We start from the raw sequence: 16676 nt of genomic DNA, 5'->3' as shown, positions 1-16676 counted from the left end.
TTATTTATTTATTTTTGAATACAGGTCTTAGTTTTCTCGTCATGCATGTTTTCTGCTGAGTAAGAGAGATGTGTTCCTGTGTTCTGTGCCTTCTGACCGGATTAAATTGTCCCCATCCATTTGTAAAAGCAGGATTTGGATTTGACAAAAACGGGGGATCAGCACACCCCATAGTACGATTTAGGCAGAGGAATCCTCCACCCTCCATATTCATACATGCATCGAGCACACATGTGCACATACATACAGATCCCCTCTGCCCTCCTCCTCCTCCCTATACACAGCTAAAGGCAGGCCACATCAGTTCATATGTTAATGCATCCTCGTTTCAATAACTCAACCAAAAGCATTCAGCAAAGCATTTAACAAAGAACTGAATGACCTTAATTAGAATGTATTTACATTTATATGTATTTATATTTCAGAATTTAAAATATGTACATAGCACAAGCACACTTTCAAAACACTTCTTTACATTTATTTAAATGTTGTAAAAAAAATGATCTTGTTTGATATAACTTTCCCTGTCGTGTGTGTACAGGACGTCCCACGCAAGGACTAAGAGTGAAGCAGCAGACCAGGCCGCACTTGCAGCATGTCAGGAATCAGACTTAGCCAGAACTGTGGCTCATGAACTTTCTCCAAGCTTCCATCAGCCAGGTAAGTTACAGAAGAAAGGTTTTCCTTTCCCCCCCACACACACCCTGAAAATAAGACTTAAATACCCATGATAAAAGCCACCAGATTATAACCACACACCCTCACTTACATTCCTCGCAACAGATACCTTCTCTCCACATAAACCTAGCTCAGTGGAGCTCTGCTGAAGGCACAGGACAGAAAGACATGAATGATTTTCCCCTGGTTAATAAAGTAGATTGAGGTTTTTTGACAGTGACATGACATATTTTCCAGACTCTCTCAGCCTGAGTTTATCAGGCTGTTTTGCTGCTGTACCTTTAAGTTTTCTGACTTCTGTTATTATTGTTTGACCTCTGCATGTCAGAGTAGTTCTCACTGTCATTTTTCAGAACATTAATATGTAAATATTAGTAGAAAAATGTTAATGTACTCATGGTCGTGAGACGAACAAAATGACAATTGGCACAATATTTTATTTATTTGTTTTAGTATTTTAATGTAAAAAAAAAAAAAATTAATTAAATACAAACCTAGTGGCTTTTTGTAATGTAAATATCTATATAAAATATTACATAAAATATTGGAATTAAAATAGCACTAGCACTCTTACTCTCTATTATAATTCTGTTCTTTAAAAAATGGCCCCTTTTAGACTTGCAGTCCATTCATTTACTAACTGCTTGTTTTCTTAAAAAAAAACGCTAGCTTCTGTAATCTTTTTGTATTCTATCTATTTGTTTTCTTTTTATTTATTATACAATTAACAAAAGCAAAAAAAAAGTCTCTAACACTAGCTTGCTCTATTCGTTTTCTATTCTATCTGTTTTTTTATTCAGTAATTGCACAGGAAGATGTTACCACCTGCTGGTCATTGCTCTTTTGTTGTTTTTGATTGCTTCCATTGTCCTCATTTGTAAGTCGCTTTGGATAAAAGCGTCTGCTAAATGAATAAATTTATGTAAAAATAAAATAAAGATAAATGTTATACTATGTATCCAATGTTTAAAAAAGAAAAAATGAGCTGGGAAAGCCATTTAATTTTAATTCTGGTAAATGCAAAATAATTGAAATGTTCGGGCAAACCGTTAAAGGGCCCTAATTTAACGATCTAAGCGCATGGTCTAAAGTGCACGGTGCAAGTGCACTTAGGGTGTGTCCGAATCCACTTCTGCTAGTTTAAGGACATGCTCGTCCGGTGCATGGTCTAAAAGGGTTGTCCCTATTCTCTAAGTAATGGGTGTGTTTTGGGCGTAATGTGCTATAAACCAATCAGAGTCTCATCTCCCATTCCCTTTAAAAGCCAGTTGCGCTTCCGCTATGGCAGATTCACTATTTACATGGTGAAATTTGCAAGAGGAAAAACTGAACACTTTTCTCTTGAGGGAACAGATCTGCTTGTGCGTGAAAGCCTTGTTTTGCCCTCCATGTGGCCGTTCCTGTAAGGGTGTGACATCATGTGAAAACTGAATTCTATTCAGTTCAATTCTATTTGAGTCAATTCGATTCTATCAGTTTAAATACTTCAGTTTGTTTTTATATTATATTATATTGTATTATATCATATTATAATAAAGAATTGAACTGTTCTGTGTGATTATTATTTTTTTTTTATGATTTTTAATAGAATTTCTTGGTATATATAAAGAATCGGTCTGATATAAAGAATCATGTTTTTGGTGGCCAAAAACTTTTTGCTCAGCAAGAAAAAAAAAATAGAGGGAATATTGTAATTTTTTATATATATATATATATATATATATATATACTTAATTTTTTATATATATATATATATATATATATATATATATATATATATATATATAATTTTTTTTTTTTTTTTGGGGGGGGGGGGCAACAATTTTGCAAGCTTACATTTCTTAAATGTAGTGGGACTGGGAAGTGATGGTAAATATCGGAATATTTCTACATTATACATATACATTTTTTGTTACATTTATGCATTTGTCAGACAGTTTTATCTACAGGAACTTCCGTTTTGTCTTTTCATGTTTTAAGCCACAGAAATGCGTTTTCCTCAGAACTGACCCTTTAAACTTTGCACTTGCAGATTCACATATAATTCTAATACTGATGTGGTAGCGGATTAGGAACATTGTTTTTTTTAATGTTATTTTTATCATTAGAATATTACACTCCAAAAAATTATTTTCTTATTCAGTATTTTTTGTTTTACAATACTAATATTTAAACATTCTTAAAGGGATACTCCGGCCCAAAATGAAAATTTTGTCATTTTTCACTTACCCTCATGTCGTTTCAAACCTGTAAAAGATCTGTTCATCTTTGGGACACAATTTAAGCTATTTTGGATGAAAACAGGTATGCTTGAGACTGTCCCATAGATTACCAAATAAATAACAGTGTCAAGATCCAGAAAAGTATGAAAAGCATCGTCAGAATACTTCTTCTGCCATCAGTGGTTCAACCGTAATGTTATGAAGCGACGAGACTACTATTTGTACATGAAGAAAACAAAAATAACGACTTTCGACACTGTTTGGTCTCCTTTGTCTCTCTCCAAAATCAGCGTAGACGCTCTTCTGTGTGTCAGTTGCACCACAAAGATACTTATCTCTACTGTGTCAGCCGCGCCACAAGGATACGTTTTTTACGTGTATTTACGCTTTGGTTTGAAAGCAAACAGCGCAACACGGCTGACACAGAAGAGCGTACGCCATCTGTGTACTGCTCAGAATTGCCAAAATGGCGCAACACTGATTTGGAGAGACACAGAGGAGAGGAATTGTTAAATAAAGTCGTTATTTTTGTTTTCGTCGTGTACAAAAAGTATTCTCGTCGCTTTATAACGTTATGGTTGAATCACTGATGGCAGATGGACTAAACTGACAACGCTTTTCATACATTCCTGGACCTTGACACTGTTTGTGATTTAAGAATGTTTCGATATTTTACTAAAAAACGGGGAAAAAATTAATTTTTGAAGTGTACATTGACAGTCCTATTCAAAACAAATGAAGTTTATTACTCAAAATTACAAAGCACTAGTATTAGTAGTCTGTTCCTCTGTGATTGTTCTAGTTCCCTTTGGAAATACTTCTGACAGCAGCCAAAGAATGTCGTCCATATCAAACCGAGAATGTTCTCTGGATGAGGAATGTTAGGCTTGTTGAGTGTGTTGTGCGTACGGCACATTGCTCTCAGTAAGCAGATTCAGATAAGAAGTGGCCATGTCAAGTTACAGCTCTATTGTGCCGCTCACCTCTCATGGAAAAGGTCCCAGAAACACTTCTCAGTTTTCAGAAGCAAACCCCACCCAAACTACACCATAAACTCCTGCCAGCTGAGCACAGGGAGGTCAAGGGAGAAAGGTCGAACTCACAAGGGGCTTGGTACATAACCTTCTGCAGATCTAAAACTGGAAATCACCTTCAAAAGGAGACACTCGTGTTGGACAGGATATGACTGTGCAGATGAATCATGTCTTACAGATACCTGTTAAGTCTTTGTGAGAGCTGCTAGGGAGATAAAATCTTAATTAAACAGAGCTGTTTTGGGAGAACTGTTGCTCTGATTTGCTTAGAACTCACTTTTTTTCTACCATTTATGTTTATTCTCTTAGTGACCTGATTTACCCTTTTGTCTAAACTCCATTGTTTGTGAAATCTAATGCCAGATTGTTTAACACTACCTCATTCTGGCTTGTTCAGAGATGAAGCCAAACTGGTTTTGTAAGAATTTGTAACTCAAGATTGTGCCTATTTAAGACAAATTGCTCAGAGTAACTGTGGACATAAGCAGAATTTAAAATACTTACATTACCGTTACAGCGTTTCGGGTTGGTAAGATTTCGTTAATGTTTTTGAAGTCTCTTATGCTCATCAATTCTGCATTTATAATCAAAAATACAGTCAAACAGTAATATTGTACAATTTCGTTACAATTTAATTTTCTATTTTTCTATATTTTAAAATGTAATTTATTCCTGTGATGGCAAACTGAATTTTCAGCACTCATTACTCTAGTCTTCAGTGTCACATGATCTTTCAAAAATCATTTTAATATCCTGAGCTGGTGCTGAATAAAAAGTTCAAAAGAACAACATTTATTTGAAATATTTTGTAACATTACAAAATGTCTTTAGTGTCAAGTTTGGTAATTTAATGCATCCTAAATACTGAATTTCTTTAAAAAAAAAAAGTACTGATCCCAAACTTTTGAATGGTAGTATATATGCATTTGCAAATAATAGTACAGTTTTGTTGATAAATTGAATTCAGTGGGCATGATGTGTCAGACTAGATTCATTCAAATAGACAGGTTGATTTTGATAGTAGTGCTTCTGATAGTTCAGATTAATCCAAGGGAGGATATAATTTGTTAATGAGCCTATAATAAGTGCCACTAGATTTAATGACTAACACACTTGAGGTCACAACTGACATGTGTTTATTTAATATGATACGTTTTCAGTACATACCCTTCATACTAAAACTGGCCAGACATTCATATTTCAAGTGTTAGCACTTCTCTGTTTTTTATTTAGGCGAGGTTTCTTTTACAGGACTCACATGCAATATGCTTCCCATATGTTTTTTTTATGTTAATTCGAAATTCCAGGTCGTTTCCTGGTCCTGTTTGCTCATTTGCATTGCTTAGACTTTACAAACTTTGTTTAACGAAAGCAATAGCCCCCATATCATGATCTTCTTTCCAAATAGTAACAGCTGCACACAGAGTCTGTTTGAACAAACACTGCAACCAGTTAAACAACACTTTCAGTGTAGCATCACATGACACTGAAGACTGGAGTAGTGGCTGCTGAAAATTCAGCTTTGCCATCAGAGGAATACATTACATTTTAAAATATATTCAAAACAGCTGTTTTTGTTTTATATAATGATGTTTTCAAAGCAGAAACAAACCTACTTCAATTTGAAGTGTCGTATGAAAACAAAGAGGCTTTCTGAAATGATCTGGCCTGATCCCCAGCGTTGCCTGGTTCTCCCACTAGCTCTCAAACATCGCGCTCAGAAGAGTAAACACTAGCACTCGTAATTGACATTTCTGGCTTATGGCAGATTAGTGCAGAGGTTAAGTATGCCTTTGTAACACATCAGGAAAAAACGCTGCACTGTCGCCATGGTTGTCTTTAGGCCCTATTTGAAATGGTCTACCCAACGAAGTTTATAGAGTGACGTTAATTGCGCTATATTTGGAGCGAGTGTGTCCTTTACAGGGAGCTAATGGAGGGATAGCTGGAATGGCAGGACAGTGAGCAGGGCTATAACTGCAGCTGTCCATTCCTTCAGTCAGACATTTTGAACCCTGACTGCACCTCCTCTTCCCTCCTCCCTTTAAATCACTCAGTCACTGCACACCTCCTCAGTGCAAGGTGCACAGAGAACAGGTGCTGCCCTGACCTTTTGACCCCCAACAGTTCATCTCTCCTTTTCTCTATTTATTTAAGCCATTTCAGAACAACCTTGATGGCTCAGATTTTGACATCTATAATTATAAATAATGTATAATGTATTAATTTATCTTACAGTTGAGACTGTTTGTTTAATGTGTGTGTGTGTGTGTGTGTGTGTGTGTGTGTGTGTGTGTGTGTGTGTGTGTGTGTGTGTGTGTGTATCTAAACTATACATGTGTGTATTTAATTCTCTCAATTGCGACTTTATGTATGTATATGTGTATATGTATATACACAAAAGTATATAACGTAGTAAGAATGTGTAATTGCGTGTGTGTGTGTGTGTACTTGTTTATCTTGTGTATTTTCTTAATATTCACGATTACTTAAAATTACAGTTGTGAATAAATTATTATTCTCACAGTTACAACTGATTCTCATAACAAACAAACAATACATAAGAGATATATTATTATTATTATTATTATTCTATAATTATATAATAATAATTATTATATATATAAATATAATAATTTATTTTTTGGCATTTTTGCCTTAATTGCGAAGGTCAGTATAAACATAAATATAATAATATAATAAAGACAGGAAAAAGTTATAAAAAAGTAAATAAAATTACATTAAATAAATAATTAAATGTTAATTAAATTCTAAAGAAAACCAAATGGCATGATTAGAATGTATGAAATACATTATGGCATGTTTCATAAATACCCACGAGACTCCACTGGCATGAATTTATTGCGTAATAAATTCAAAAGCCCCTGTATCACATGCTCCTTATATTAGGTTAGGGAGCCTATTAATATTCTTCACAATGTAGATAATAAACCAAAGGTTAAGGTTGATTGCACAGACTGAATCTGTATGTTTGTCAAGCCCCAGATTGGCTGCGTTGTAGCGTCTCTGAATTTGATCTGTTGCATGTTGAGACAATGGTACCGCTTCAGTTACATCCGCCTTCATGTCAGGGGTAATTGAATTGTGTCTCTTAACTGTGGGTGAAAAGATTTCATAATCCTTCTCATGTCATAAGAGAGGCCTTTGGATCTTTGTCAAATGCCTTATGCTGACTGTGAGGTTGTATTTCCATCACTTATATTTGGAGTTGAATTTCACATGACAACATGACAGTTCTCATTATACATCTTGATGCCTCATCATGTTGTGAGATCTTCTTTTAAGGTAACAAGTATTTTCCAATATTTTGTTATTCAATTACCAAGTAGCATTGGTTTTTGTGTTGTTAGACGAAAATGAAAAAAATAACTCACATAAGATAGACTTATATTCTGAGAATTGTAAATTTAGTTTAGTTTTATGCTTTTTAATAATTAATGTTAATTTTCGAGAACTTCATTCAAGATATCTTCTCTGAAAACAAGTCTTATTTAATGATGTTTAGATTATTTATATTATTATTATTGAAAATTTGATTAAGAAAATTATTTTTTCATAACTGTGCCACACATGTGCCATAATCTAATCCACAAAGGCAGCGGATGTGATTGAGTAACTCCGGCACAACCTTAGAAGATGAGGCCTTTCCGTCCCATCAACTATCAAATGAATACCTCTCTCGTTATTGGCGCTCGGTCAAATTTAAGGTCGGCGAGGGTGTAATGCTCCAGAGGATTTAAACAGACCATTCACCCACATAGGCCTGTCTAATGGTGCTGAAATATGGCCAGGATTATCCATTTTAACAGTCATGGATAATGCAAGAAACATATTATCCTTATTAACCTTATGTAGATTTTATATTACACTTCATTACACAGTTTCCCTACATACTGTGCTTGTAATCCATTTGTAGTGATTCGGTGTATGCATTATCCTTATGCATATAATGTTGAAAAACAAGGCAATGATGTTGCTTCAAGTAACATGAGATACAAAATAGCCTCGCGTCCCCCCATAACCCTGTCACTCAAGTTCACCTTCATCAAAATGAAACCCAAAATGTTTGTATTTTAACTAATTTTACACTGGATATTATTTAGAATGATCATTAATGCAAATACAACTCATTATAAAATGCATAGTTGATATATTACAATATTCCTCATTCACAGAAAATGCAGAGTATATTACTATTGTGGCATTCCAGGGCAGCAGTCTTCCACTTTCAGAGTCTTGCTTGAGGATTACAGAGAGATCAAAGCAATCTTAGAGCATTATGTGGACTTTATTTTTAAGTTGCTCCGCAGCTACAAGATTAACAGTTCTTGCCGTTGGTTAGAGAATAACACTCTACACAAAGGCTTGTAACTTTTGACATCATATGATCAAAATGATTTTTAAGAACAATTAACTTCGTTAATAGCAGGTCACATAAGTATGTAAGTGTCTTCTGTAAATGATAGAAGAACAGGCTTGTGTGTTTGGCAGTGAATTATGTCTGCAGTGAGCTAACATGGTCCCTTTAGACCAGTAAATCACGCAAACAATGCCGGGAACTTGTGACAGGAGTTCTGTTCAGACAGAAAGGAACAGAACGGACCCTCCATAAACCATGAGCTCTTATCAAGTTATTATGAGAAATTATCTTCAGAGGATACTTTAAGCCATTTGAACACTAAGAATGCCGTCGCACTCTTTGAAGTCGGTCATCATGGATGCCAGAGATGTCAAGTGAATTAAACTGCAGTTAAATTGTTTGGGTTTAAGCCAGTTGGAGCTGTGTGATTTTCCCGGAAAGCTCTATTATGCAGACTCAGCACTGCGTCATTCATGGTTTTGCCATTATACCCTTTACAGAGTTTCGCTAGTTAATTGATCCAGATTGGACAGAGAGTTTTCACTGACAGGGTGACCAGGCAAACCATGTTTCGAGAATTACAACAGTTTACAAAAAGTGTCTTTTATTCTAAAGATTAGACTTGAGAAGGTTTCCATTAGAAACACACAAAGTTGTGTTTAAGTTACAATATTTCTTTAAGAACCAGAGTGACATGGGTCTGTTACAGCTTGGTGTATTTACATTTATCTTACATAATTTCAGTAAAATGTTTCTGTGTGTGTGTAAACTTATTCCAATTAGAGAAATAATATCTACTGAACGTTAGATTTTATATATAAGTTAAATATTAAAAATATAAAAATTATATAAATATTTTAAATAATTTAAATAATTAATATATTTACTATATATAATTTAAAATATAAAATATTTATATAAAAAAATTTTTATATATAAAAAGTATTTTGGCTACAATGTATGAAGTTTGTTGTACCTTATAAAAAATAAAAAATGTAAAAAAAAATGTAAATAAATTTAAATACTTAATATAAAAATATAAAATAAAAATAATATTATTTATAAAAATTAAAGAACATTGTTTTATATATATATATATATATATATATATATATATATATATATATATATATATATATATATATATATATTGATACATTTAATCCATGGTCATCCATGTTAACTTGGCAAAAGTGTGTGAGGTTTGGTGACCAATCAAAATTATTTTCTGTAATAGTTATGCCATAAATGCTGTCAAATTGCTGGTTAACTTGTATTGACTCCTTGAATCTCTTTTGGGTTGTTCTTGGGTTTTGCAGACCTGTGTTGGGCTGCCTTTTGTGATTTTGTAATTTCTCTGACTTACTCCAACATTTTATCCCTTCCTTACAGGACTTGACTACATCAAACAAAAGTTCAGTGAATCGGTGGAGGAGATTAAGGAGGAAGCACCTAAAGAGGAGAAGGAGAAGGAGAAGGAGAAGGAGAAGGAGAAGCCTTCTGGCAGCCCTTTCTATCGGCGCGGCACGACTCCAAACCACTCTCCTGCCCAAAGCCCAACCCCATCACCTCCTCTCTCCCCTCATCAGAGCCAGCCAGCCAACCCCAGCGCCAGCCGGAAGATAAGCAAAGACAACAGCAGCGTGGCCCGAAAGATAAGCAAGGACAGTAGTAGTGTTGCTCGAAAGATAAGCAAAGATGAGAGAGCCACGATTGTGGCAGAGATCACCAAAGTATCCACCCCTCCTCCTGTACCGGCCATCAAGCTACAGGACGTGCCCCCACCAAAGCCCCCCAAGGGCCCTGAACCCCATCCCAAACCTGCCAGCACAGGTAATGGACAGCTACATGCTGCTTATCACAGTTACTATGTGAAGCCGGTGATGAAGCTTCCTCCACCAGAGGAACCAGAAGACGAAGAGCCTGAGATGACACAGTCTAGCCTGGCCAGGATGCCTCCACCACCCAAACTGGTCAGGACGCCCACTCCCAAACCAGAGCCCAAGATCAGGAAACAAGAGTCTATCAAACCAAAGAGCTTAGCTGAAACCAAGAAAGCCAGCATAGATATGGCCGATGGAACCGTAGCGGAAGAATCTGTAAGTGCTTGGCTGCTTTAAGTGTTTCGTTTATACTTTTCTGATGTGTGTTTTATGGATTGTTGCTGGAATTGTTACATCATATGTCTTTTTACCCAGGGTCCTAACTCAATTTTGGTTGCCATGGTGATGCTTTTGAATATTGGATTGGCAATTATTTTTGTCCATTTCCTTACATGAAACACTACCATCTCAGGTAAGCTTTTTTATCTTTATACATTATACTTGAGCTTTCAAAGTTGTAAATGACAAAATGATTGAAGTAGATTTAATAAGAAAATACTATTTCAGTTTTTCTACTTTAAAATGTTGTTTTATTCAACCCTTTACTTCCTGTTACTTTGTAATTGTTTGTAAAATTTACAAGCAGTTTTTGAGTGAAAATTGTTTTTTAGTGTACCGTTCAAAGTTTTGAGGTCAGTTCGATTTTTTTTTTTCTTTTTTTTTTTTGGAAGAAATTATATAATTATATTAAATGATAAATTTGCTAAATGATACATTTATGACAAAAGATTTCTATCTCAAATAAATGTTGTTGTTTCTAATCATCAAATAATCCTGGAAAAAATATGGTTTCCACAAAAATATGAAGCAACACAACTGTTTTTAACATTGATAATAATAAGAAATGTTTCTTGAGCAGCAAATCAGCATATAAGAATGATTTCTGAAGAATCATGTGACACTAAAGACTGGAGTAATGATGCTGAAAATTCAGCTTTGCATCACAGGAATAAATTACATTTTAAATATTTTAAAATAGAAAACAAAAAAAAATTGAGTTGTGATTTAACAAAATTACAGCTTTTACTGTATTTTTGATCAAATAAATGCAGCCTTAGGGCGTGGTCACACTTGCCGTCTTTTTTGACAAGAAAAAGTTTTTTTTTAGTTAATAAAAAGCTGGCAGCATTTTGGTTACAAATAGCAGCCGAGGGGTCTTTTGTTGCTATAACAACAGCTGAAACGGTAGCCTAGCGCTGTGTGCTGCAGAAATGTCAGCTTTTGAAGTTAACAAGGAGGGTAATGTCGGTACACAACGACGTTTGTGGGAGCGCAACATTACACGCGAAAGGAAACTGTATGGTGCTTCCAACAATTTAGTACAGGAGCTCTGGTTGGATGATGCAGGGTTTCCGGCATATTTTTTTTTAGACTAGATAGAGTTTTGTACTCATATCATACAACTCCTTGTGCTCCGAAACTAGTACGATCTGTCTGCCGGCTATCTTCTCTGTTTTTTCTTGTTGTTTTTGTTGTTATGGAAACGACTCGCCACCTGCGTAGGGCGTTTTTTTTTTTTTTTTTTTCAGAAAAGTTTTACTTTTTTCAACTTGAAAAGACGCTCTGAGCTGCAGACAAAGATGCCGGCGGTGGCGTTTTAAAAAGCACTCAGGACTTTTGTGAAAACACGGTTTACTCCATAGGATTATCATGTAAAACAGAAACTTCAAAAAAAAAAAAAAGATACCAAACATAAACATAGCCAAAATAAAAAAAATATACCACAAACATAAAAAAATTTAAAATCTTACCGACCCCAAACTTTTGAGCAGTAAATATATTAAAACATGTTAAAAGCAACATGAATTGTCACTAGAAACATATTTCATCTCCATAATATTACATATTTCTGAGTGAAACTAGTTATTCAAGAAAAAAAAAATGAGGATGGGACTAGAGTCTGATATTACATTATCATGTAAACATACAATTATTGGGTGAAATAATGTTTTTAAGTAAGAAAACGTTTGGGAACCACTGGTATGGAGTAAGTTGTCAAACAGCCTATTATAGACTTTTCGCCAAAAAAAAAAAAAAAGATTTCACAAATCAGCAAAATAAGGTTGATAGAGTTTGCCTACAGAAATGAAATAAAATATGTAAAAGCAAAATAAATATGTGATCAATTTTACCTGTAATACTTTTGTACCAAAAATACTAATTCCTAAGTTCAACCTTTGAGGTGAAATCTACCTTCATTATATAGTTCTTTATTTTCATTTTTTAGCCAACGGCTATTACAAATATTGGAGAATATACTTCACAAAAAAATAGTTGTATCAATTTAAAGGCATGGTAGGAGATTTGGTTTAAAAACATTTTTTGTTAAGCTGGTTGGTCTCTTCACATCCTGATAGCATTCACTAAGTTAAGTGGTCTAAATGGACCATAAAATGATTGTCCAGTCATATCCCTTGGTCCGAGGACTACAATACACCATCTTACCTGCCTGTCAATATATGTATTCACATACCTCGTTTGCACAGACATGATACATCATCCATTACACTACTGCAGACCGAGCGAGAATGAAAGGTGTTATTATTGTAATATTATGTGCTTTGTACTGTAATGTTTTCTCACTATAAGCTGACCCTAATTGTTTATGTCTACTTTCTACATTCCATACAGTTTTTTTTTACAGTTTTGTTTGAAGCCAACATCCAAACACCTGCTAGCTACAGCCTCTGTGACAACTAGCCCCATCTGCATTTTTTATGGATGTACAGTAGCTTTTAACCCTGTATTACGTTTATTCCTTTAGTGTTGGATGGCGACCCACACAGTGTCAATGACCTTTCTGAAATCCAAATGGCACCAGGCAGTGTCCAGAGGGCAGAGGGAGCTGAAGAATCAACATAAGGGAGTTTGAAACCCAGAGCATCATGCTTGAGAATGGCGTGGTCTAATATCATGAGGCTCTGCCAAAAGAGAAGAAAATATTTTGTGGGGAAAAATTAAAGTACTATTAAAATGGAAACCGAAGAAGAGAATGCAGTGTAATGTGACTCTTACCTGCTGATGGAAAGCCTTAATATCAGCCACTCCGTGGGTCTCTGGCAGAGACTTAACTAGAAATGTTTGATGATGCACTTTTGCATGATGGGCAAGAGCAGCTGCCGTACTCATTTACCATCTGACGTGTAACTGGGAGATGTGCTCGCAGTGCCAGAGGAATGCGTTCAGGGGGCTTTGCTGCAGCGGGCGTACGTTCCAGCCAGCCTGGCCCGGGGAAACCGAATGCGTCACCAGTCTTACACCCTTTACCGACCCACTGCAGTTCTTCTCTGAAGCTCTTGAATCGATGCTCCCTCCTGTTCTCATCACCTTTCATTTTTTGTTTTCATGTACCGTTCCTTCTTTCCTTTATGTTTGTTAACCTCATTGAAAATCATGTTTGAATTTAATGCGACGCAAAATCACTCCTACTTTTTTGTGAGTGTTTCTAATCCAGACAAGGGAAAATATTCTATTATTTATTGAAAATGTGCAATATGATTTATTTTTACACTTACAGAGTTGAATTGTTCATCAATCAGGGACACTGTAGTTCTGTCCCATTTATTCTAATATTTAACAGAAGGAAAAAATGTAAAAGAATTGATACGTTTAGAGTTACAGGGACACGTGGTTTCCCACTTGTTGATCACGTCCACTCAAATCTTGGTAAAACCAATCAAAAAGTCTTATAAAGTGTGTTATTTATTGAATTCTGGGAATTGGCTGTTTGTTGTGTTATGTAAATTAAGGCTATGCCATTGTGCATGCGATGTTGTGCAAGAGTTACTGTGCTCCAGATGTCAGGTTTGACAAGTTACAGCAGTTAAGATGTTTTGAAAGAAGAAAAAAAAAAGGCTTGCTTGCATGTTTGTGACCTTGGATGCTTTCGGTATTAAAAGTCAGGTAGTGCCACAGTCGGGTGGCGCTAGAGGAAGTAGGACATTGCCTTTAAGAGTCTTTAACACTACTTCAGTTTACCTCAAACAACACAGAAAAATAAATAAAAGCCTCGTAAGAGATAAAGTCTTTGTCTTAAATCTGTAGTATGCAAATTCTGACTGACAGAGTCATTGGGAATTCATTTGAAATGTGCCACTATATTGTAGAATCCGTTTTTTGGTACATCTTGAAATGTTACTTTTATTTATTATTCTAATGTGCAGTTTCCCTCTTCAGAAGGTTTATTTATGATATATAATATATAATTCTAGATATTGTTTCTAGTGTTTGGTGAGTGTAAAAGGGCTTGGAAAACTCAGTGTCTCTCTTTTAAACCCTCATTTGCTTTTAGTTTTCGTTTGCATGTGGTCTTTAAATGCATTAACGCCTGTATATTTGATTCAAAACAACTAGTCAAATATGTTTAAGGCATAAAAATTTACTCTTGAAGGACTTGTTTCATTTGGTTGGATTTCGGTTCTGTGCAACAATGCAGTGCAATGTGTACGGCTCTTTTTATATGTTTTCTGGAGAGTTATGATAACAGGGCAGGACATGGAATTATTTTTCTAAAAACAAATGTTGCACAAACAAAAAAAACATTTATATACTATATAAGGTTTATTCTATTTATAAGCATTTTTACAGAGCACAGCCATTACAATATGAACTCTAAGATATTTTTCTATAGAAATGCACAGTTGTATTTTGTCGAAAGCAGTATAGCTCCTTTATTTCAAGCATTGCATCTCACACATCATCAGATTTAAGACTCAAAACCTATATTTGATTCAATGTGATTTGAAATGCTGAGGATGCAGGAATCCTTTTTGAACTCTTGAATGCAAAAAAAACTCATCTCTTTCATTTCAAGCCCATAGAGCCCCACGTATTTCTGTCATTTGAAAAGTTATGGTATTTATCTGCATAATAAAAAAAACGTTATGCCTTGTAAGTCTGATTTCTCCATGATTTCTTTACTTTACTGATTCTAGCACAGTGTTAAAGGACTGGTTACTGATTCACTGATTCTGAATCAGTGAATCAAATTGTCCACTCTGTTTTTTCTTTATTTAGTTGGGAAATTTTGGACGATACTAAATTTTTTCATGTTATGTCAGAAAACCGATAAATGGAAATTAATTAATAAATTACATTTCTAATAAATAAATAAAACACTTAAACCTACAATCAAATATTTTAAATGTTTCTTAAACTATTTTGTTTTTAAATGTTAACATTAAATATCAAACAATATTAAATACAACAATTAAATATCCGATATCAACCGATATCCATTAAATGAAAATCTCAAATAAACCAAATATCACTATTTTACTATACACTTTTGTCAGGTTATTTTGCACTAGGCAGAAGTACAGTATAGTAATACAGTGCATGTTGCTCTGAACCCTCTGACCGTTTAAAATACTTTCAGCGTTTCACTTTTGCATGACTAAATGTAGACATGCATAGCGTAAGCACTGTGCTCCACACTAAAGAATCGGTTTCACATGTGTAATCTTAAACGTCTTCAGAGGCCAAAGCTCTACCAGCTTCTAAAACATGAATGTAAAGTGTTGCTGAAATTGGATTAAGACTAGTAAGCAGTGGAGGGATATGGCTAGTTATATGTTTTCTTAAAACAGAGTCGTTAAGACGTTAACATAAGCAAAATGATATTTCTGTGTATAGCTTAGCCCCATTGGAATAACTGGTTTCTACTTAGTAGACAATATAAAGGATTATACATAGTAAATCACTCTTGCGCCCTTAGTTGTAAGCACTTTAAGAAAATCAACATCTGAGTGTAGCGTACTTGGTAAATGACTCACATACTGGTAGTCTAAACAAACCTGGGCTCTGCTTTCCTTACATAAACAGCTGTCATACTTCTATCTAGATTGTTTCATACAATAAACAGCATTCCACATTCAGCTTGACCACAGTTTACAAATTCAATTAGACCAAAGAAATTTTGATGTATGGGTCTCAGACACTAGCATTTCTCTGTTTATTTTGTATTGACCACTGGATGTGATTAGCTCTAATTCTAATTCTGATTCTAGTTATTTGCCGTAAGACAATGTTAATTAAAACAGGGAATTACTCACAGTGTTTTTGTATTATAAAAAATAAGATTTATAAGCCATACCTGGATGAATCATCAGGTTATAACAAATGAATCATGGCTTAACCTTTGGTTTACTGTTGATACATAAGAATAAGAGACTTGAGATCTAAAGTCCTTGGGTCACTGGTTTCTTTAGATATGCACACATGTGAAATGAGAAGTGACAGAACTGTTCCAGAAGCTCGGATGTGGCTTTAGGCTCAGAGGAGTGTGATGATAAATCAGACATGACGTGTTGCTTTTCTTTTTAGAGAGGAAACCCATAATTATCTTCCATACTGTATCTAAAACCTATATATATATATACAACCTTGATGTAATGTAATGTTTAATGCACTTCATGTTAATTTCAACACATAAAATATATATATCAATTTAAATCGACGTGATAAACAAGCAAGTATG

General features: G+C 34.8%; 1 protein-coding gene across 2 annotated transcripts in view; it reads left to right on the top strand.

Annotated features, from left to right (window-relative positions):
* The window catches only part of LOC109049758 (junctophilin-1-like), a 37824-nt gene extending 22732 nt beyond the window's left edge, over window positions 1-15092 (top strand). Inside the window, exons 3-6 of one of the 2 annotated variants that reach the window (XM_042714227.1) lie at window positions 542-660; window positions 9708-10414; window positions 10514-10610; window positions 12963-15092. In XM_042714227.1, the coding sequence (XP_042570161.1) occupies window positions 542-660; window positions 9708-10414; window positions 10514-10594 (907 nt within the window). In that variant the 3' untranslated portion in view covers window positions 10595-10610; window positions 12963-15092. Of the gene's footprint in view, window positions 1-541; window positions 661-9707; window positions 10415-10513; window positions 10611-12829; window positions 12938-12962 lie in introns of those variants that run through there. The other variant, XM_042714228.1, reaches the window with a different exon arrangement.
* Window positions 15093-16676: the final 1584 nt, after the last annotated feature.

The sequence above is a fragment of the Cyprinus carpio genome, chromosome A24, assembly GCF_018340385.1.
Source record: "Cyprinus carpio isolate SPL01 chromosome A24, ASM1834038v1, whole genome shotgun sequence".
In the NCBI taxonomy this organism is placed as follows: domain Eukaryota; kingdom Metazoa; phylum Chordata; class Actinopteri; order Cypriniformes; family Cyprinidae; genus Cyprinus; species Cyprinus carpio.
Note: the sequence above shows the minus strand (reverse complement) of the source record. Positions and strands in the feature narration are given on the sequence as shown.